The sequence below is a fragment of the Molossus molossus genome, unplaced genomic scaffold (assembly GCF_014108415.1).
Source record: "Molossus molossus isolate mMolMol1 unplaced genomic scaffold, mMolMol1.p scaffold_m16_p_14, whole genome shotgun sequence".
In the NCBI taxonomy this organism is placed as follows: domain Eukaryota; kingdom Metazoa; phylum Chordata; class Mammalia; order Chiroptera; family Molossidae; genus Molossus; species Molossus molossus.
Window position 1 is genome coordinate 58656516 of NW_023425349.1, and position 24085 is coordinate 58680600.

The following is a 24085-nucleotide window of genomic DNA, read 5'->3' on the forward strand; positions in this document are numbered from 1 at the left end:
GGGTCTCCTCTCTCTGTTCCTTCTGAACCTTGCTCTCATAACAGCTGTCACACTCTGCTTCCCTTCAGCCAAGTTGTCTGTTCTCTCCCCTAGACTGGAAGTTCCTTGCTGTAGAACTCAGAGCGGTGTCAGATCAGTGTCCCCTAGCACTGGCCAATATTGGCACATGAGTGATTAACTTAATACTGATAAGCAGAACATAAATTTTCTGAGTTCAAAAAAAAAAAAGATTCTGTTTTAAAACCTGTATTAAAGACCTGGAACAAAATTAAACTTTCAGCCTCAATCCTCGGACTTGCCTACAATAGTGACATTCATTGAGTCCAACATTATTCCCTGTTTTGAGTTGGGAATGTTAGCTTGCTGTGTAGTGCTTGGGGGAAAAATTGTCTTTGGAGAGCAAAGGAAAAAGGAATTAGCTAATATATCACTATCATTAGCTTGTTATTTGACTGATAAGGAAGCACTAATTAAGATAAAAAGCATTTGTTCCTGTTTTGGAATTACCTGCCTATTTATTGAAAAAAAATCATAAAATAGGCAAAACAATAAAAATTATACTACAAATCATATTAAAGGAAAAAGAGAGAGAAGGGGATGTGCTTTGAACCTCCAACTTCTTCACAGCTCATCATTTCTTCATGCCCTTTGCCAAGCTGAATGCTCAAGGAATCTAATGATACACAAAGCCTCATTGCCAGATACTTCATTAATTCCTCAATCCATTAGGAGCCTTAATGGCCTATGCCACTGGAATGAGTATGGAAATCCAGTCCTCCTAGAAAGTACAGTGCTCTATAAATCATACTCGCCTGAGGATTCTCAGCCCTTGACTCAGAAGAATAGATGAAAAAATTGTACTTTTACTCTAGAGTCTCTCAATATGGACACTCTTTAACCCTTTAACCCTCCAACCCAGTAGTTCTCAAAGTGTGATCCCTGAATCAACATCATCAGCATCACTGGGAACTTGTTAGAAATGCAAATTAAATGCCCCTCCCCTCCAACACACACGGAAACTCTGGGGGTGGGGCCAGCAATCAGTGAGTTAAGAAGGCCTCCCAGTGATTTGGAAATACTCTAATGCCCCTGTGGCATAGTTATATAATGAGGTGTCTTTTTTCACTGTTAAAGACAGAGATGAGAGGCCCATAACCTGACAAAGGTCTTGATTGGATCCACTTTAATTCAGCAAACATTGACTGAGCAGCTATTGTGTCTCAAGCATCCTTACTGGGGGACCATAAAGATGAACAATACTTTAAAGTCCTTCTTAGTGTTGTCATCTGTGCCAGCATTTTCCTGGTATGCTGTGTTGGTGTCCCTGGACGTCAGCCCCCCCTTGACTTGGTGCTAAAGCACCCACAATTGTGCTTCTCTGGGCTGTCTCCTTTGACTTCTCAAACCTCCTTTATTAATTGCCATCCAGAAACTGGCTCCTCATCCCTTTCACTGGCACCCTAGTGAAGTGTAGGAAGAATGGCTTTGTCTTTCTGAACCTTTCCTACTTTTTTTTTTTTTTTATGAATTTTTATTTATTTTTTTGTTACAGATATTTTACCTTTTTACCCCATTGGCACCCCCCACCCCACCCCCTCCACCCTGTCCCCGGCTTAGTTGTCCATGTCCATTGGTCATGCATACATGCATATAAGTTCTGTGGTTTATCTCTTCCCACCCCCCCACCCCCCATCCCCTCTTCTGAGGGATGTCAGTCTGTGCCCTACTTCCATGTGTCTGGGTCTACTGTATTCCTCAGACTGTTATGTTCATTATATTCCGTATATAAGTGAGATCATGTGGTATTTGTCTTTTTCTGCTTGGCTTCTTTCACTTAGGATAATACTTTCCAGGTCCCTCCATGTCGTCTCAAAGGATAAGAGATCTTTCTTTCTTACCGCTGCATAGTACTCCATTGTGTATATGTACCACAGCTTTTTGATCCATTCGTCTACTGGTGGACACTTGGGCTGTTTCCAGATCTTAGCTATTGTAAATAGTGCTGCTATGAACATGGGGGTACATATATTCTTCCTGATTGGTGTTTCAGGCTTCTTAGGGTATATTCCCAGCAGTGGGATCACTGGGTCAAATGGAAGTTCAATTTTTAATTTTTTGAGGTAGCACCATATTGTTTTCCATAGCGGCTGCACCAGTCTGCATTCCCACCAGCAGTGTATTAGAGTTCCCTTTTCTCCACACCCTCGCCAACACTTGTTGTTTGATGATTTGTTGATGGCGGCCATTCTGACAGGTGTGAGGTGATACCTCATTGTTGTTTTAATTTGCATCTCTCGGATGATTAGTGATGTTGAGCATTTCTTCATATGTCTCTTGGCCATTTGTATGTCCTGTTTGGAGAGGTGTCTATTCAGCTCCTCTGCCCATTTTTTAATTGGGTTCTTTGTCTTCCTTTTGTGGAGTTGTGTGAGCTCTCTGTATATATTGGAAATTAACCCCTTATCTGATACATCATTGGCAATGATGTTCTCCCATACAGTGGGTTGCCTTTCCATTTTGATGATCGTTTCTTTTGCTGTGCAGAAGCTTTTTAGTTTGATGTAGTCCCATGTGTTCATTTTCTCCTTTATTTCTGTTGCCTTAGGTGATGTATCAGTGAAAATTCTGCTCCGTATGATGTCCGAAATTTTGTTGCCTACATTTTCTTCTAGAATTTTTATGGATTCACGGGTCACATTTAAGTCTTTTATCCATTTTGAGTTTATTTTTGTGTATGGTGTAAGTTGATGGTCGGGTTTCATTTTTTTGCATGTAGCTGTCCAATTTTCCCAACACCATTTATTAAAGAGGCTGTCTTTACTCCACTGTATGCTCTTGCCACCTTTGTCAAATATTAATTGAGCGTATTGCCTTGGGTCCATTTCTGGGTTTTCAGTTCTGTTCCACTGGTCTATATGCCTGTTCTTGTGCCAGTACCAGGCTGTTTTGGTTACAGTCGCTTTGTAGTATAACCTGATATCTGGTAATGTGATCCCTCCAACTTTGTTCTTCTTTTTCAAGATTGCTGTGGCTATTCGGGGTCTTTTTTGGTTCCATATGAACTTTTGAAGTATTTGTTCTAGTTCTATGAAATATGTCGTTGGTATTTTGATGGGGATTGCATTGAATCTATAGATTGCTTTGGGTAGTATGGACATTTTAATTATGTTAATTCTTCCAATCCATGAACAGGGTATGTTCTTCCACTTTTTTATATCTTCCTCTATTTCTTTTTTCAATGACCTGTAGTTTTCTGCAAATAGGTCCTTTACTTCTTTGGTTAAGTTTATTCCTAGGTATCGTAATTTTTTTGGAGCGATGGTAAATGGGATTGTTTTTTCAGTTTCTCTTTCTGTGAGTTCATCATTGATGTACAAGAATGCCGTCGATTTCTTGACGTTAATTTTGTATCCTGCTACTTTGCCAAATTCATTTATTAAGTCTAATAGATTTTTGATGGAGTCTTTAGGGTTTTCTATGTACAATATCATGTCATCTGCAAATAATGACAGTTTCACTTCCTCCTTTCCAATTTGGATCCCTTTTATTTTTTCTTCATGTCTGATTGCTGTGGCTAAGACTTCCAGTACAATGTTAAACAAGAGTGGCGAAAGTGGACATCCCTGTCTTGTTCCTGTTCTTAATGGAAATGTTTTTAGTTTCTGTCCATTGAGTATGATGTTGGCTGTAGGTCTTTCATATATGGCCTTTATTATGTCGAGATATGATCCCTCTATTCCTACATTGCTGAGCGTTTTTATCAGAAATGGATGCTGGATTTTGTCGAATGCTTTTTCAGCATCTATTGATATGATCATGTGGTTTTTATTCTTCATTTTGTTTATGTGGTGTATCACGTTTATTGATTTGCGAATATTGTACCAGCCTTGCATCCCTGGAATGAATCCCACTTGGTCATGGTGAATAATTTTTTTGATATATTTCTGGATCCGATTTGCTAGTATTTTGTTCAGGATTTTGGCATCTATGTTCATCAGGGATATTGGCCTGTAGTTTTCTTTCTTCGTAGTGTCTTTTTCTGGTTTTGGAATTGAATTATGCTGGCCTCATAGAACGTGTTTGGAAGTCTTCCTTCTTCTTGAATTTTTTGAAATAGTTTGAGGAGAATGGGTGTTAGTTCTTTTTTGAATGTTCGGTAAAACTCCCCCGTGAAACCATCTGGGCCTGGGCTTTTGTTTGCTGGGAGAGTCTTGATTACCTCTTCAATTTCCTTAGTTGTTATTGGTCTGTTCAAGTTTTCTATCTCTTCCGGGAATAGTTTTGGGAGACTGTGTGTTTCTAGAAATTTGTCCATTTCGCTGAGATTGTCGAATTTGTTGCCATATAGTTGTTCATAGTAGTTGTTAACGATCTTTTGTATTTCCGTGGTGTTGGTTGTTACTTCTCCTCTTTCATTTCTGATTTTGTGTATTTGGGTTCTCTCTCTTTGTTTCTTGGTGAGTCTAGCTAAGGGTCCATCAATCTTGTTTATCTTTTCGAAAAACCAGCTCTTTGTTTCATTGATCCTTTGAATTGTTTTTTTGGTCTCTATGTCATTTATTTCTGCTCTGATCTTTACTATTTCCTTCCTTCTACTTGCTCTGGGGTTTGCTTTTTGTTTGCTTTCTAATTCTTTAAGTTGTGAGGTTAGACAGTCAATTAGAAATTTTTCTTGTTTTTTGAGGTAGGCCTGTAGTGCTATGAACTTCCCTCTCAGAACTGCTTTCGCTGCATCCCATAGATTTTGTGTTGTTGTGTGTTCATTTTCATTGGTTTCCAGGAAGTTTTTGATTTCTTCCTTGATCTCCTCGGTGACCCATTCATTGTTTAATAACATGCTATTTAGCCTCCATGTGTTGAAATGTCTTTGCATGTTCTTGTTGCAGTTGATTTCTAGTTTCATGCCATTGTGATCTGAGAAGATGCTTGATATGATTTCAATCTTCTTGAACTTGTAGAGATTTAGTTTGTGTCCTATCATGTGGTCTATCTTTGAGAATGTCCCATGTGCACTTGAGAAGAATGTGTATTCTGTAGTTTTGGGGTGTAATTCTCTGTAGATATCTATTAAATCCATTTGGTCTAGTGCTTCATTTAGAGTCTCTGTTTCCTTGCTAATTTTTTGCCTAGAGGATCTATCCAGTGCTGTCAACGGGGTGTTGAAGTCCCCAGCTATGATTGTATTGTTGTCGATTTCTCCTTGGAAGTCCTCCAGAAGATTTTTAATATATTTTGGTGCTCCTATATTGGGTGCATATATGTTTATCAAGGTTATATCTTCCTGTTGGATAGATCCTTTCAATATTATGTAGTGGCCGTCTTTGTCTCTAGTTATGGTCTTCATTTTGAAATCTATTTTATCAGATATGAGAATTGCTACCCCAGCTTTTTTTTGCTTTCCATTTGCTTGGAAAATTTTTTTCCATCCCTTCACTTTCAACCTATGTGAGTCTTTTGTTGAGAGATGGGTCTCTTGTAAACAACATATAGATGAGTCATGCTTTCTTATCCAATCAGCTACTCTGTGTCTCTTTATGGGAGCATTCAGTCCATTTACGTTTAAGGTGATTATTGATATGTACTTATTTATTGCCATTTTTGTTTAGTGTGGTTCTATTTTTGTTCCCATTTCTACTGCTAATTACAGCAGTCCTTTTAACATTTCTTGCAGTGCTGGTTTGGTGCTAATGTATTCCCTTAGCTTTTTTTTGTCTGGGAAGCTCTTTATTTGATCTTCTATTTTGAATGATAGCCTTGCTGGGTAGAGTAGTCTTGGATTCAGATTCTTGTTTTTCATGACTTTGATTACTTCATGCCATTCCCTTCTGGCCTGTAGTGTTTCTTGTGAGAAGTCAGCTGAGAGCCTTATGGGGTTCCCTTTGTAGGTAACCTGTTGCTTATCTCTTGCTGCTTTTAGGATTCTCTCTTTGTCTTTAATTTGTGGCATTTTAATTACTATGTGTCTTGGTGTGGGCCTGTTTGGGTTCTTCTTACTTGGGACTCTCTGTGCTTCTTGAACTTGAATGCCTTCTTCCTTCACCAAATTAGGGAAGTTTTCTCTCACTATTTTTTGAATATATTCTCTATCCCTTGCTCCTTTTCTTCTTCTTCGGGGACTCCTATGATGCGAATATTATTACGTTTCCAGTTGTCCCATAGTTCTCTTAAGCTGTCTTCCTGTTTTTTAATAGTTTTTTCCTTTTGTTTTTCTGATTGGTTGATTTTTTCTACCCTGTCTTCTAATTCGCTGATCCGGTCCTCAGCTTCCCCTACTCTGCTTTTTAAACCTTCCAATGTGTTTTTCATTTCGGATATGTCATTTTTTATCTCTTCTTGTTGGTTTTTAATTTCCATTTGGCTTATTTTCAGTGTCTCTATGTCCTTACTCATGCTGTTCAGCTTCCTCAAGATCATGGCTCTGAATTCTAGCTCTGTTAACATGCCTAATTGCTCCACATTGATCTCATCTTCGGTGGAGGTGGTTTGCTCTTTCATTTGGCTTCTGTTTCTGTGTTTCACCATTTTAGCTATCACTCTGGGCTTTGGAGCCTGTCAAGTTCTCCCTGTGGGTGTTGGTGTTCTGCTGTTTGTGGCTCCCTCTCCTGTGTTTAGATGAGTGAGGAAGGACCCGCGTTGAACACCACTGTCAAGTCTTACTTTCCTGGTTAAAGCTGCCAGCCCAGGAAACGTACTGTTATCCTCTAGCTTTTTGCCTGGAAGCTAGCAGTCTAGGTTAATTGATGAGTTTTGGGTTGTCAGTTGATTGAAAAACTCCCTCTGGTGCTCAGCCAAGGGGCTTTCACGAGGGTGGGGCAGATGCTGGTCCTTAGTGAGCCTCAATTAACACTTCAATGGCCCACAGGGTGGGGTTGGATCTCCGAGGGAGGGGCTGCTGCCTCTCTCAGAGCCCTGGGAAGAAGCAATGTGGCCACCGTCCTGAGTGGCTGCACTCAGCCAAAGCTCCGAGAGCCCTCCAAACCCCGAGTGTCCCGACACAGTTCCAGTCCAGTCTGCCCTCCCTCTGCCGGAGCCCAAGGTGAGTGGCTGTGGCTGTTTTAGCCTCAGTCCCGGCTGTGCTGTGGGGCCGCCTGGGAGTGTAACCCGCGGGCGCCGCTTATAGCTAAGGCCGCTGCCGAGCTGCCGACCTTGGGCTCCCAGCCCAGTCTCGCGCCTTCGCAAGCCTACCGGGATGGAGTCAGTGTCCCTCGTTGTATGGTCCTCGCAAGCTGCTTTTCTGTTGGTTTTTCCCGTCGATTTGTCTGTGTTATAGTTGTAATTCCAGTTTGGTTCTGGGAGACGGTCTGTGTAGCTCCGTTCACTCCGCCGCCATTTTTCGGTCCCTGAACCTTTCCTACTTTTAAATGCCCAATAATCTTACTGTTTGCCAGCTCCCCTCTATCTACATCCCTGTAGAAATTGGTGTCCCCTCTACCCTCATCCATTTTTAGACTTAGGCAGCTGCTAGAGAGGTTCTTTCCCACAGAAGACAGACTGTCCAACCCTGACCTTGAGCTAAATAGGTTAGTTCTATTTAGAGGAAAATATAGAATCTCTGTCAACGACTAAAGAGTAAAATACACTCACAATTTACCTTCCTCTTAATAGCCACTTCTTTAGCCCAAGTACTCACCATCCTTTGTCTCTGTATTTCCGTGGCTTCTGTCAATGTAAGAAATGTTCAAACCTATGGATAAATGTTATGAGTTTATCTGAGTCAAACTGATGACAGTTGCCAGGAAACAAAACCTCAATGGATTGAGAATATGCTCTGGAGAGTGGCAGTTTTGCACTTTATTTTATATACATTAAAATCAAAGGAGGATGGATGTGTAAGGAGGATTACATGAAATTCATTGGTGGTAGACTAGGAGGTGGGAGAAAGCAAAGCAGGGAAATCTCTGAGAAGAGATAAATACTATTTTACATCGGTGGGTATAGGATAGTTAACAATTAACATTTACAACACATAGAGATGGTATTTGGGCAAAAGATAGCAATGAGGATTTTATTTCTAATGGGAGATTGTGCCCTAAGGGGTCTGGAAAAAGGGGGATTACTCTGACATTCCAAAAGTATGTTATAGTAGGTGCAAAAAGATAATAAACAATCTCACTTAAAGTAAAGATTGACCTTTGTCAAGGAAGATACTGGCCTAGGACATGACCACCTGCTATGACTTGCTTTTAGTTAGAAGTGTTAATTTCAGACTATCCTGTGTGGTTATTTTAGGTTTCTGAGTTTGTAAGGCCAGCCATGCAGGCCTCCCCTGAGCTTGCCAGGTTTAGTTTGAGGTTTCTTTTTCATCCCCATTTCCTTATAGTTTCTTTTCTCACCAGTCTATCCTTTATCTACCTTGCTGCCAGAATGATATAATTTCTTAAATACTCGTTTTATCATTTCACAGATTACTAACTTCAAATATGTGCCCCTGGCCTATAGCAGTGGTCAGCAAATTAAGGCATGTGCTTGTTGTTGTAAATAAAGTTTTATTGGAACACAGCCACATCCATTATTTGTGGATTGTCTATGGCTTCTTTTACACCACAGTGGCAGAATTAAGTAGTTGCAACTGGGACTGTATGGCACATAAGCCTAAAACATTTATTTATTACCTGGTACTTGAAGAAACATTTTGCTAACCCAGGTCTATAAAATAAAGTTTAGTCTTTTTCTTTTAAATAATTTTTTTCTTTATTGATTTTAGAGAGAGAGGAAGGGAGAAGACGAGAGATAGAAACATTGATGAGAGAGAACGTTGATTGGCTGCCTCCCACATGCTCCACTCTGGCGATCGGGTCCACAACCTTGGCATGTGCCCTTACTGGGAATCGAACAGTCGACCTCTTAGTGCATGGGCTGATGCTCAACCAATGAGCCATACCAACCAGACAAGTTTAGTCTTTTTACATGTAACATAATTACTGATATATTTTGTCTTAGTTCTACTAATTTACAATGTGCTTTCTTTTTGTTCGTCTTTGTTCTATGTTTCTATTTATTTATCTTTTGTCTTTGTATGAATTTCTTTTTTCTAGTGTTTTTTTTTTTACACATGATTAATTAATTGGTACTTTCACTGCTTTCCCAGACAATTCAAGAATGTTTGAACCTTTAAAACTTCATTGTTACCACTTCCTCCTTGTTAGCTACTGTTGTCATCCATTTAAGTTTTCTCCATATTTAAAATTCAGAAGACATTGCTACTATTGCTTATGAAGTCAAATATTCATTTAGATTTGTCTATATATTTAGCATTTTGGTTGCTTTTTTACTTCATCATGCATATTTCTGATCCTTGAATGTTGAAAAGAAAAAAATCTTTATGTTAACCCTCACATTTGAATGCTAAGTAGGTTAGATATAGATCAAATTTAATTTTCCTTTAGAAGCTGGAAGACATTGTTTTGTTGTCTTTTAGTGTTCACTGTTGCAGGTTAGAGCTCTGATGGTAATCCGATTTACCTCTTCTCTGGAAGATCGTGGGATTAAAAAATATTTGGAGACCTAAATTGTGTCTAGGATGTGTTTAGGTGATTTTTAAAACAGTTAATCTTATATGTTAGGCCTTTTCCAGGTGTGGGGATTTTCTGTTATTTTCTCATATTCTGTTCCTCCAGAATGCCATTTAGAAAGGTAATAGAATATCTGGATTGCTTCAGTATACTGTTTAGCATTTGTATTCCATTTTTCATTTTTAAAAATATTTTCTTTTATGTTCTGTACAATCTCTAGGCTTTATCTTCTAGTTGCTAATTTGATTTCAGTAGGATCAATGCCAATATTCAGCACATCTTGATACTTTTATAATAATATTTTTAAATTCTTAGAGGTGGCTGTGTAGTTGTTACTGTTTACTTTTTTGTTTGTTTGTTTAAATTGATAGGATGTATTTTAGAATGTCTATCATAATCTGTACCTCTTTTAAACTCCTCTTTTTCCACTTTCCTGACTCCTTAAGTCAGATATTCTTTTGTTTACTAGTTATGGCACTTCTCTTTTATGGAATTAATTTTCCTTAAATGTTTGTGATTTTTAAAGTATCTCTGGTAGCATTTTGTTGCACATCTTGGGTGCACTTGTTCTTTCCTCAGCCCAATGAGAACCCGCTTGCCTGTTGAATGATGGGACTTGGGTTCAGATCAAATCAGATTATATCATGTGCTGATCATGAGTGGGAGCAGGGTGGGACATGGGTCTGGCCCAATAGGTAGTTTGTCTTTCAGGTATTTGTTTCCACTCTTTGCATTGGTCTTGCCAGAACTGTCCCCTCATAGATACTTCCTAGTAGCTTTTTTGCTGGGAAGCTGCTTCTTGGAGTTAGTTACAACCTTTCTTGTTAGTGCTATTATGGTTTCATTATTTTTCCTGTATCTTTATTTAGGGTTTGGGGCTGGAGGGATGGTAGCAGGGGCTGACTGAGCCCACTGTCTTGATCTAATTAGTCATCGTGTGTCTTTAAAGCCTTCTTCTCAGTGTTGCCCCCAAGCGTAGTGATTTGCAGCAGTCATTCTAGTTCCATATGGTGTTTTGTCCTTAATTCTTTCACAGCACTTATTCCACTATAACATTCTTAAGAAGTGTCTTATTTGTCCTACTCTTTGCCTTACTGAATTAAACTCTGTAACCTACACATGTGTAGCTGTCAAATTGGCACAGATGCTTCAGCCAGGGCAGGAACTGGTTTAGTAGCAAATAAGTGAAAATGGGGTTTGGAAATACAGCAAGTCTTCGAGTAAGATCTCATTTCATTCAAAGTTGTTTCTTTGCAATGTTGATGAGATATTGTAAGAACTTAACTCTTGTTTATATCTATTAGCCTCCGGTAAAATTGGTTTCATTATACATCCATTTGCTTAAAGTCGCACAACCGATCAGCTGAAGACTCACTGTACTACAGAGACTGTACTGCAGGAGACAGCATGGCTCTCCTACTGGGTTTTGTGTAGTTCTCTATCTCAGCAAAAAACCATTGGATGGTTTACTTCTCAACCTTGTGAATAAACATATTCCAAAGCATTGAGTTACATAGTTATACCAGTGATTTTCAACCTTTTTCATCTTATGGCACACAAGCTAATTAGTAAAATTCTGCAGCACATCAAAAAATACATTTTTTTGCCAATCTGACAAAAAAGTAGGTATAATTTTGATTTATTCATACCAGACAGCTATTGTTGGCTGTTGTCGTTTTTAAATTTGACAATCTAAGGGAAAAGAAATCAGTGCCTTGACTAAATAGTCAGGTGTTACATATTTTAAAAATTCTTGCAGCCCACCAGTTGAAAATCACTGGTCTATAGTTAGGCCAAGTTTCTAAGGATATTGGTTCTGTCGTTAGAAATGACTACCTCTGGTCTTCCTGGGAAAGAAGGGTACTTCCCTTATTAGATTCCAAGGATTGAACCTTCCTTTCTGGAAGGCCTCTGCTCAATAAACAAGTTAATGATGGAGGAGGCTGAGAGTTACTAATTAGTTAATTAGTTAAGTCATAATATTCTTTCCAACTCTTAAAAAATCCTGTTTAATTAGAAAAATAGGAAACAAGTTCTCATCTGATACATCTGTTAATATCTGAATTTATTTCTTTATTTTTAAATTAATTTATTTTTGTTACAGATGTTTCTCCCTTTTCCCCACTGATATCCACCTCCCTCCCCACCCTGTCCCCAGCTTTTTTGTCCATGTCCATTGTTCATGCATACATGCATATAAGTTCTGTGGTTTCTCTCTCTCCCCCAACACCTTCTTCTGGGGATTGTCAGTCTGTACCCCACTTCCACGTCTCTGGGACTACCCCATTCCTCAGACTGTTATGTTCATTATATTCCACAAATAAGTGAGATAATATGATACTTCTCTTTCTCTGCTTGGCTTGTTTTGCTTAGGATAATACTCTCCAGATCCCTCCATGTTGTCTTAAAGGATAAGAGATCTTTCTTTCTTACAGCTGCATAGTACTCCACTGTGTATATGTACCACAGCTTTTTTATCCATTCGTCTACTGATGGACATTTGAGCTATTTCCACATCTTAGTAGTGCTGCTAAGAACATGGGGGTACATATATTCTATCTGATTGGTGTTTCAGGCTTCTTAGGATATATTCCTAGAAGTGGGATCACCGGGTCAAATGGCAGTTCAATTTTTAATTTTTTGAGGTAACACCATAGTGTTTTCCATAGTGTTTGCACCAGTCTGCATTCCCACCAGCAGTGTACTAGAGTCCCCTTTTCTCCACACCCTCGCCAACACTTGTTGTTTGATGATTTGTTGATGGCGGCCATTCTGACAGGTGTGAGGTGATACCTCATTGTTGTTTTAATTTGCATCTCTCTGATGATTAGTGATGTTGAGCACTTCTTCATATGTCTCTTGGCCATTTGTATGTCCTGTTTGGAGAGGTGTCTATTTAGTTCCTCTGTCCAAATTTTAATTGGGTTCTTTGTCTTCCTTTTGTTGAGCTGTATGAGGACTTTATTTATATTGGAAATTAACCTCCTATCTGACATATCATTAGCAATTATGCTCTCCCATAGAGTGGGTTGCCTTTCCATTTTGGTGGTTGTTTCTTTTGCTGTGCAGAAGCTTTTGAGTTTGATGTAGTCCTATGTGTTCATTTTCTCCTTTGTTTCTGTTGCCTTCGGTGATGTATCAGTGAAAATTCTGCTGCATGTGATATCTGAAATTTTGTTGCCTACATTTTCTTCTAGGATTTTTATGGATTCACAAGTCACATTTAAGTCTTTTATCCATTTTGAGTTTATTCTTGTGTAGAGTATAAGTTGATGGTCTAGTTTTATTTTTTTTGCATGTGGTTGTCCAATTTTCCCAGCACCATTTATTAAAGAGGCTGTCTTTACTCAACCGTATGCTCTTGAATCCTTTGTCAAATATTAATTGAGCAATTGTCTTGGGTCCATTTCTGGGTTTTCTATTCTGTTCCATTGATCTATCTGCCTGTTCTTGTGCCAGTACCAGGCTATTTTGATTACAGTGGCTTTGTAGTCTAACCTGAAATCTTGTCATATGATCCCTCCAACTTTGTTCTTCTTTTTCAAGATTGGTGTGGCTATTCAGGGTCTTTTTTTGGTTCCATATGAACTTTTGAAGTATTTGTTTTAGTTCTGTGAAGTATGTCATTGGTATTGTGATGGGTATTGATTGAATCTATAGATTGCTTTGGGTAGTATGGACATTTTAATGTTGTTAATTCTTCTACTCCATGAACAGTGTATGTGCTTCCACTTTTTTATATCTCCCTCTATTTCTTTTATCAATGACTTGTAGTTTTCTGCGAATAGGTCCTTTATTCTTTGGTTAAGCTTATTCCTAGGTATCTTAATTTTTTTGCTGTGATGGTAAATGGGATTGTTTTTTTAGTTTCTCTTTCTATGAGTTCATCATTGAGTCTAGTAAATTTTTGATGGAGTCGTTGTGGTTTTCTGCGTATAGTATCATGTCATCTGTGAATAATGACAGTTTCACTTCCTCCTTTCCAGTTTGGATCCCTTTTATTTTTTCTTCCTGTCTAATTGCTGTGGCTAAGACTTCCAGTACTATGTTAAATAAGAGTGGCAAAAGTGGGCATCCTTGTCTTGTTCCTTTTCTTAAGGGAAATGCTTTTAGTTTTTGCCCATTGAGTATGATGTTGGCTGTAGGTCTTTCATATATGGCCTTTATTATGTCGAGATATGATTCCTCTATTCCCAGATTGCTGAGCATTTTTATCAGAAATGGGTGCTGGATTTTGTCGAATGCTTTTTCATCATCTATTGCTATGATCATATGATTTTTTTGTTTATTTTGTTTATGTGGTGTATCACATTTATTGATTTGCGAATATTGTTCTAGCCTTGCATCCCTGGAATGACTCCCACTTGGTCATGGTGAATAATTTTTTTGATGTATTGCTGGATTCGATTTGCTAGTATTTTGTTTAGGATTTTGGCATCTATGTTCATCAGCGATATTGGCCTGTAGTTTTCTTTCTTTGTAGTGTCTTTTTCTGGTTTTGGAATTAGAATTATGCTGGCCTCATAAAACGAGTTTGGAAGTCTTTCTTCTTCTTGAATTTTTTGAAATAGTTTGAGGAGAATGGGTATTAGTTCTTTTATCTCTTCCTGGTTCAGTTTTGGGAGACTATGTATTTCTAGAAATTTGTCCATTTCACTTAGATTGTCGAATTTGTTGCCATATAATTATGCATAGTATTTGTTCACAATCTTTTGTATTTCTGTGGTGTCAGTTATTATTTCTCCTCTTTCATATCTGATTTTGTGTATTTGGGTTCTCTCTTTTTGTTTCTTGGTGAGTTTAGGTAAGGGTCCATCAATCTTGTTAATTTTTTCAAAGAACCAACTCTTTGTTTCATTGATCTTTTGAGTTGTTTTCTTGGTCTCCATGTCATTTATTTCTGCTTTGATCTTTATTATTTCTCTGGGGTTTTCTTTTTGTTTGCTTTCTAGTTCTTTATGTTGTGAGGATAGATAGTCTATTAGAAATTTTTCTTGTTTCTTGAGGTAGGCCTGTAGTGCTATGAACTTCCCTCTCAGAATTGCTTTTGCTTCGTCCTATAGATTTTGTGTTGTTGTATGTTCATTTTCATTGGTTTCCAGGAAGTTTTTAATTTCTTCCTTGATCTCCATGGTAACCCATTCATTGTTCAATAACATATTATTTAACTTCCATGTTTTCAAATGTCTTTGCATGTTCTTGTTGCAATTGATTTCTAGTTGCATGCCATTGTGATCTGAGAAGATGCTTGATATGATTTCAATCTTCTTGAACTTGTAGATTTAGTTTGTACCCTAACATGTGGTCTATCTTTGTGAATGTCCCATGTGCACTTGAGAAGAATATGAATTCTGCAGTTTTGGGGTGTTATTTTCTGTAGATATGTATTAAATCCATTTGATCTAGCACTTCATTTTGAGTCTGTGTTTCCTTGTTAATTTTTTGTCTAGATGATCTATCCAGTAATGTCAGTAGGGTGTTAAATCCCCTGCTATGATTGTATTGCTGTTGATTTCTTCTTTGAAGTCCTCCAGAAGATTTTTAGTATATGTTGCTCGTCCTATATTCGGTGCATGTATGTTTACCAAGGTTATATCTTCCTGTTGGATAGATTATTTCAATATATGTATCGGCCTTCTTTGTCTCTAGTAATGGCCTTCATTTTGAAATCTACTTTACCAAATATGAATATTGCTACCCCAGCCTTTTTTTTTCTTTCTATTCGTTTGAAAGATTTTTTTCCATCCCTTCACTTTCAACCTACATGAGTCTTTTGTTGTGAGGTGCGTCTCTTGTAAACAACATACATGTGAGTCATGCTTTCTTATCCAGTCAGCTACTCTGTGTCTTTTTATCAGAGCATTCAAACCAGTCACATTTATGGTGATAATTAATTTGTACTTATTTATTGCCATTTTTGTTTAATGTGGTTCCATTTTTCTTCCTATTTCTTATTCTAATTACAGCAGTCCTTTTAGCATATCTTTTTTTTTTTTTTTTTTTTAAATGAATTTTTATTTATTTTTTTGTTACAGATATTTTACCTTTTTACCCCATTGGCACCCCCCACCCCACCCCCTCCACCCTGTCCCCGGCTTAGTTGTCCATGTCCATTGGTCATGCATACATGCATATAAGTTCTGTGGTTTATCTCTTCCCACCCCCCCCACCCCCCATCCCCTCTTCTGAGGGATGTCAGTCTGTGCCCTACTTCCATGTGTCTGGGTCTACTGTATTCCTCAGACTGTTATGTTCATTATATTCCGTATATAAGTGAGATCATGTGGTATTTGTCTTTTTCTGCTTGGCTTCTTTCACTTAGGATAATACTTTCCAGGTCCCTCCATGTCGTCTCAAAGGATAAAAGATCTTTCTTTCTTACCGCTGCATAGTACTCCATTGTGTATATGTACCACTGCTTTTTTATCCATTCGTCTACTGGTGGACACTTGGGCTGTTTCCAGATCTTAGCTATTGTAAATAGTGCTGCTATGAACATGGGGGTACATATATTCTTCTTGATTGGTGTTTCAGGCTTCTTAGGATATATTCCCAGGAGTGGGATCACTGGGTCAAATGGAAGTTCAATTTTTAATTTTTTGAGGTAGCACCATATTGTTTTCCATAGCGGCTGCACCAGTCTGCATTCCCACCAACAGTGTACTAGAGTCCCCTTTTCTCCACACCCTCGCCAACACTTGTTGTTTGATGATTTGTTGATGGCGGCCATTCTGACAGGTGTGAGGTGATATCTCATTGTTGTTTTAATTTGCATCTCTCTGATGATGAGTGATGTTGAGCATTTCTTCATATGTCTCTTGGCCCTTTTAGCATATCTTGCAGTGCTGGTTTTGTGTTCATATATTCCCTGAGCCTTTTTTTTTTTGGTCTGGAAACCTCTTTATTTGACCTTCTATTTTGAATGATAACCTTGCTGGATAGAGTAGTCTTAGATTCAGATCCTTGTTTTTCATGACCTTGATTACTTCATGCCACTCTCTTCTGGCCTGTAGTGTTTCTGTTGAGAAGTCAGCTGAGAGCCTTATGTAGTTTCCTTTGTAGGTAACCTGTTGCTTATCTCTTGCTGCCTTTAGGATTCTCTCTTTGTCTTTAATTTTTGGCATTTTAATTATGATGTGTCTTGTTGTGGGCCTGTTTGGTTCTTCTTACTTGGGGCTCTCTGTACTTCTTGAACTTGTATGCCTTCTTCCTTCACCAAGTTAGGAGAGTTTTCTGTCATTATTTCTTCAAATATATTCTCTAACCCTTGCCCATTTTCTTCCTCTTCAGGGACTCCTATGATACGAATGTTATTACATTTCCAGTTGTCCCACAGTTCTCTAAAACTATCTTCCTGTTTTTTCATTGTTTTTTCCTTTGGTTTTCTGATTGGTTGATTTTTTTTTTTTGTACCCTGTCTTCTAATTCTCTGACCTGGTCCTCAACTTCCTCTACTTTGCTGTTTAGTCCTTCCAATCAATGTGTTCTTTATTTCTGCTATGTCATTCTTCATTTCCACTTGGTTGGTTTTCAGTGTTTGTATATCTTTACTCATGGTGGTAATGTCTTTACTCATGCTGTTGAGCTTTCTCAAGATCATGGCTCTGAACTCTACCTGTGATAATTTGCTTAGACGCATTTCATTGGTCTCGTCTTCGGTAGAGTTCCCTTGTTCTTTCATTTGGGATTTGTTTTTTTTTGTTGTTTGTTTCACCAATTTGGCTTGCTCTGTGGGTTTTGGAGTCTGCCAAATGTTTCCTGTGGGTGTTGGTGTTCTGCTGTTTGTGGCTCCCTCTACTGGGTTTGGATGTGCCTGGGTGGGCCCACATTAAACAACACTGTCAAGTGTTACTTTCCTGGGTAGATTTGCAAGCCCAGGAAAGGTTCAGTTATCCTGTATCTTTTTTTTGGTGGCTAGTAGTCTCAATTACTCAGTCCCTTGGAATGTAGCCCTGGTGTTCTGCATAAGAGGATTTCCAGAGAATGGGATAGATGCTGGTTGTTAATGAGCCTGAATTTTCATTTCTTTGTCTCATCTGGGAAAGGCTGAATCTCCAAGGGGCCGGGGGCTGCTGTTGTTCTCCACAGCTCTGGGAAGGAGTATACTGGTCACTGTCCTTTGTGGCCGCAACTCAGCAAGAACTCTGAGTGCCCTCCAAATCCCGGGTGTCCCCACAGAGTTTCAGCCCAATCTGCTCTCCCTCTGCCATAGCCCCCAGGTGAGTGGCTGTGGACATTTTAGCGCGCTGTCCTGGCTCTCTGCACTGGGGAGCAGGCTTGGTCTTTATTCCTTAAGGGCACTGCTCACACCTAAGACTGCTGGTGTCCATGGGCTCCCAGCCTGTCACGCTCTCGCCCCTCCACAGATCCTACCAGTGTCCCTGGTTATATGGTCCTGTTCTGCTGATTTTCTGTTGCTTTTTTCCAAGGATTTGTCTTTATTTTAGTTGTAATTCCCTTTTGGTCCTGGGAGATCATCTGTGTAGCTTCCATTCCCTCCACCTCCATTTTCACATCCTCTATGCCTATGGTGTGCAGCTGGGTCACACAGGCCTCTCTGTTGCCCCCGCACCCTGCAGGTCCCATGGGTAACTGGATCACACAGTCCCTTTGGGGACCTGGCTCTATGCCTATCTTATGGGCTGCTGGGTTACACAGGCCTCTCTGGTGCTTTAGCACCCGGCAGGTCCTGCAGGTAACTGTATCACACAGTCCCTGCTGGGTCATACAAGCATCTCTGGAGCCCCTGCATCCTGCAGGTCCTGTGGGCGGGCAGCTGGATCGCTCCAGTCCCTCTGGGGCTCTGGCTTCCCACTGCTCTTGTGAACTGCTGGACCTCACAGGCCGCTGTGGAGCCCCAGGTACTGCTGCTGGTGGCTGGGGAGTGTTGCTGCCCTATGGGGCTCAACTCCTGCTAAACTTTTGCTGTAGTTTTTGGGGATGGGTCTCAGCTGCTGGTCTGTGCTTTTGTTGCCTGGGGATGGATGTCTGTTCTCCAGCCTCTGTTGCTGGGGGTATGTCTTGACTCTGATCAGGCTTCTACTGTGGGGGATGGTGCTGGTCTCCCAGCTGTCCACGGCTTCCGCGACTGGCACCTTGGGAGCTCCACTACTGTGCACAGGGTGTTCACTGGTCTGATGGTGCCAGGTGGACTGGTGGGCTCAGGTTGCTGGGCCCTAGCCGCTCCCACTGCCTCCTCTCAGGGAAGACCTGGGATCTTCCAAAATGGTGGCACCTCCCCACGGTGCAGGGACACGCACCCTGAAGGGCGGCTTACCACAGTAGCTGGCTGTTCCTGTCCACAGTACAGGAACCTTCTGCTCCGTGTCTCTACACTGCACGAGTTTGGTTGTCTACCTTCACGTCCAGTCCCTCTCTCACACACTACCTCACTCTCTCACACACTCGCCCTCCCTCAGGTCGTGCCCACCACCATCTTCCAAGGTCATTAATATCTGAATTTACTTAATTGCTGACCTCTCTGTAGTATGATTAGGCTCTTAAAAGATTGTGCCTTGGGCTTCTGATATGAATTTTGCTCTTATATCCTTCATCACATTTGAGATGATTAAAATTGTCAAAAAGATACCGACATACTAAGAATTATCAAGAATATATTGAAACTTATACTGAAAAGATTTCAAGATAAGATACTTAAATAATGCTTTAATTCAGATTATCGTGAGTCTTGTTTAGATCTATGGTGTGTTCTCTCTCTCTCTTTGTAATTTCTTAATCAGCTAAGCCACATACTTACCCCTCCCCCCACTTAAAAATGCTTAATTGTACATTAAATCCCAATGTATAGGAAGATGAGATAAATTCCCGGATGTAGGACTCCTATGGGGACTAGTGAGAGATAACACTGCTCAGACTGACGATGAAGAGCCTTTTATAAGCTTTCCTTTTCCACCTCATGCTGTTCCTTTTTTTTCTAGAATGTCTTGGAGATAAGGAGAAGCCATTCATTGAAGAACATTAAACAGGGGGTGACATAGGATTTATGTTATAAAGCTGTCACTGTGGCAGGCCTGGATAAGATGAATTGAAATGGAATGAAATACAAGAGGGAGAGACCAGTTAGGAGGCCATTACTATGCTGGGCAAGAACCATCGGCAGAGGCAGAGGCAGTGGCAGTTGGTATAGATGAGTAGGGAGAGATCAGAGCAAGATTAAGGTACAGCATCTATAAGACTGAAGTGGCTGATTAGATGCGAAGGCAAAGAAGTTAGAAGTTAAGTGCACATTGATTCTTGCAGCTCTGTGATAAAATATTATAGCCCCCCAAAGGCATTGAGTTTAAGTACCTTTTTTGTCCCAGGAAGGAAAATGTATCTATAAAAGAAGAGCAGTTACACCAGCATTTGATCAGATTGCAGACCTTTTTTATCCTTAGGAATGAAAAGTTGAGCTTTTTGATCAGTCTGTTTTTTTTTCTGAACATAACCTATGGTGTTCTACAACCATTTTTTCCCTAACCCAAGTATTAGTTCACAAATCTTATATTTAGTGAAGCTGTTTTATTTTTCCCATCTCTCATAACAATTGTACTGATGATGTTTAGTGCTAATTGTATGCAGTTTAATTTTCAGATTGTGGTAATCATTATTGCTGTTTTTATTTTCATTCTTTCTTCCCCAGGCATAGTCAGCTATAGATACTCAACAAAATTATTCCCTTTGGGATGATTTTCAATTTTCTCACTTTGGGAGGCATATTTTTGTCAGTCATGAAGGGTTCAGATTTGGATTATTAAACACTTGAACCCCTAGTTTCCATATTGGACAATTTAATACTTTTACATTTTCTTGCAAATGGAAAACTTAGTCCATCTGTGTGCTATTTGGGTACTTTTGAATACCTCTTGTAATTTAGGTGAACATGTGCCTGTCCTCCAAACCCACATTCTACGTCTTTTAAAAAAAATTTTTTTTCTTTATTGATTTTAGAGAGAGAGGAAAGGAGAGGGAGAGATGAGAACGATTGGCCGCCTCCTGCATGACCCCCACTGGGGATTTGGCCCACAACCTGGGCATGTGCCCTGACCAGGAATAGAACTGGCGACCTCTTACTTAGTGAATGGGTCGATGCTCAGCCACTGAGCTATCCCAGCCAGGCCCACATTCTGTCTCTTGATGTACACAAAGGCCTGTCATGCAGGAGATAAAGAGAAGTAGCCTTAGTGCTCATGGATGCCCCTTGGGCCTTTTCCTCAGCTCCATGCCTGGAGAACCATGTACAAAAGGATTTTGCTTTTCCTACCCACATGAAGTATTTCAACATATGTCTGATAGGATGTGACTATAGCGGTATATTTTCTAGAAAGTGTGCAGTTTATATTGCCACAGTTGCTCTCACTACTTGGGGCCATGGAGGGTCAGGACTTGTTGATGTAATGAGTTTTCTTCATCTCTAATAGCTATTATTCTGTGAAGTGTGGAAATTGGCTGAGTTACAGAATTTGAATTGATGTTCTTCTTTGTTTTAACCCTCCAGAAATGCATCTTCTGCAGACACCGGGTTAAGAAGGTCTCTGGAGCCTGCATCCAGTGTTCCTACGGCCGCTGCCCAGCCTCCTTCCATGTCACATGTGCTCATGCCGCTGGGGTGCTGATGGAGCCTGATGATTGGCCATATGTGGTGAACATCACGTGCTTTCGACATAAGGCCAACCCAAATGTGGTAAGGCCTTCTCTCCCTTCCCTGATGCTAAGACTGTGTATGAATTCCCTCCTGGGCCAGCATGCTCTACTCTGTGATGTTATTCATTGTTGACCTATCTAGCCTTGAGATGTGGGTTTCTTGAGATCAGGAATTGTACAATATCATTTACTCGTATTTGCCCAGGACCAAATCAGTGTCTGGCACATGTTAGACACATAAATATTTATTAAGTGAATGAGTGAATGAACAGGTGAATGAACAAAACTCATTATGCCTGCTCTGGTTTTGGATTTGTATACAGGGCTACTGAGTGTGGTTATACAGATTGTGCCCTGCAGTATCCAGGGTGAGGGTGAGACCATTTCTGGGGGGGAGTGATGTGAAAGCACCCCATGAGATTATGCAGTGTTTAATCTATACAACTGTACACTGTGGCCTTCTTCTCTTCTAGAAGAAGCAAAGAGAGGAACATAGCACTGCAAGTGGGGGTGGTCGTGCCCGTTGGGGGCCTTGCTGCTGAGATGGGATAAACTAGGGGAAGCATAGAGGCTCTGGGAGGGGTGAGGGCAATCTCAGAAAAGCAGAAATATTGAAGAGAAGTGTAGAGATCAATTGTTTCTGCCTTGACCATCTCACTCAGGACTGTACCTATTTCTAGGGAAAGAGTGTTTATAACCAAATAGCATGTGAATTTAACTATAATTAAGTTTGCCTGTCCTGTGTGTGCATGTAATCTTTCCTCTGTTTTAAATGCTTAGAAATGTTATGACAGTGTAGAGATAGTTGCTATGCTTTTGTTATCTTTCCAGTTCACTGTAATTGTTTTTGGTTGCCTGTGAGGAGGCTAAAGCATTGTAGGGAAGCTCAGCTTCACTGACTTGCTGCCCTTTGTTATCCCTGGGAGGCTTGGCCACAGACTATTTGCAGCCTAACATGCTTGTCCTGTGTCTCTAATAACCTCTGGTGAGCAGCCTGCCAAGTCGTCAGTGTGGGCTTGGGGAGCCATGACATACACACAAGTCTCCCAGATTTTTAATGATTCCAGCAACTTCCATGGGCGTCTTGAGAGATACTTGATGTTTGTGGGTTGGGACTCTGTGCAGTTGTGTGTGAATGTACAAATGTACAGAATGACATCACCAACTATCCCATCTATCTTAAAGTTATTTTCTTCATTTTTCCATTGTTTTAGGTTTCAAGTAGGATATCTATTTGTGCCTTTTATTTAGTTCCTTGAGTTCATGGACTCTTGCTAAGAATAGTATTATGTATTAAGCAGAAAATACATTTCAGCAACTTTTAAAATGTTACAGTATTAACACATTGCATCACTGTGGTGCATTGCCATTTATAGTGTTCAGTCAGTAGCTTTACCTCATTAGATGTCATGGAGGGATGCATTTTGAGATGTGAATGAGGTCATGACCTCTGGAGCCAGAGTAGTTGGTGTTCACACCTAGATTCTGCCAGTGGTAACACTTGTGCAGCCTTGTACAGGTTCCTGTCTTTGCACCTCAGCTTCCTCCTCCACGAACAATGGCGTGCCTGCCACCCCTGTGTTTTCAGTCCACAGCGCAGCAAGCCCTCCAAAAATGAAAGCTGAATCACTGCTTCCTGCTGCTGCTGGCTTTGGTGCCATCATCCTGTGTGCACAGGGACACATGAGTGGCGACCCTGCTTTCAAGGATAAGAAACCTAAATTCAAAGAAGGCTCGGTTCCTTGCCCAGACAGATTCAGTTAATGAGGGGCAGGTGCTAGAAAGTGAATCAATTCCAACCTCAAACCTCGAATGGTGCTAGAGGTGTTCCTCTGTGTTTGGGATCACACATTGCCATTTTAATATTCCCAAGTTCTGTGGTTACTGATGATTCTATTGACAGTGCTATTAAAGAGATCCAGGTGTGTAATCAGGATCTCATTCCTCTGAAGTATGATGTGTGTGGTTCAGTCAGGTTTATATTACTAATGTTTCATAAATGGTGATGAAAAAGAAAATATTTGATTTTGAGGCGATTTAGAAACTACTCTTCTCTCTTCTTCTTGTTAAGCTTGGAATGCTTTGTAAGGGTAGGGAAAACATCACATAATTTATAATGTTTCACGTTGCAGTTTTTTCTAATGAGGGAAATTTTTTAATGTTTGTAAATTGCTTTTGCAAGTTCTCTAGCGGGAAGCACTATGAGCACAGGATTTCTGAAAAAAAAATTTCCATTAGCTCTTATTTATCCAATATTCTTCAGTTAGACGCCAAGTATGGATTCCTCCCCAGAATGTTTGACAGCTAACCAGAGGGACAGCATCTAGCGACTCTGGTGAAGAGCACTGAGAATGCCCCTGTTTCAGTGAACGTTCTTTCCTTTCCACGCATAGAGAAGTTCAAAGTCACTCAAGTGTTTCTCTTTGTGTAAACTGCAATGCTAGGGGATATGCTCCCTAGAGTCAGAACTATATGTGTTCTCAGCCATGCCTTGGGTATTTGGGAGTAATGAGCAATTGCTGAATCATAGCAGTAAGTACTATTAGTGTCAAGCTGACTTGGCAGACTAACCCTGTTTTTTTTTCCAAAATAGAGGATGCTTGTACAGTTTAGGTGAAACGAAGTTTAAAGCTACAGTTACTTTAATAGGATCTTCATTTTTACTCACTTTTGGGTTTTTGTTCCCTCCCCCTTTTTTTTCTCCCAATTATTCTCATTTTGCTTCAAAAGACCATTTTAAGCAAATTCTTCTCTTCCTTGAATGTCACAAATTATTTTAAATGTACTAATTTATGATGATCAAAATAGATCCAGAGACATGGAAGTAGGGAATAGACTGACAACCTTCAGAGGGAAAAGGGGATGGGGGGGTGGGAAGAGATAAACCAAAGAACTTATATGCATATATGCATAATCAATGGACACAGACA

The 24085-nt window shown here is 40.0% G+C and overlaps 1 protein-coding gene across 8 annotated transcripts in view; it reads left to right on the forward strand.

Annotated features, from left to right (window-relative positions):
- The window catches only part of KDM4C (lysine demethylase 4C), a 444842-nt gene that overhangs the window by 339495 nt on the left and 81262 nt on the right, over positions 1 to 24085 (forward strand). For all 8 annotated transcript variants that reach the window (XR_004959513.1, XM_036261620.1, XM_036261622.1 and 5 more), the window contains one exon: positions 21010 to 21195. Coding sequence is in view for 7 of the 8 variants with exons in the window: in XM_036261620.1 (XP_036117513.1) it covers positions 21010 to 21195 (186 nt within the window). In the remaining variant the exon portion in view is untranslated. The remainder of the gene's footprint in view (positions 1 to 21009; positions 21196 to 24085) is intronic.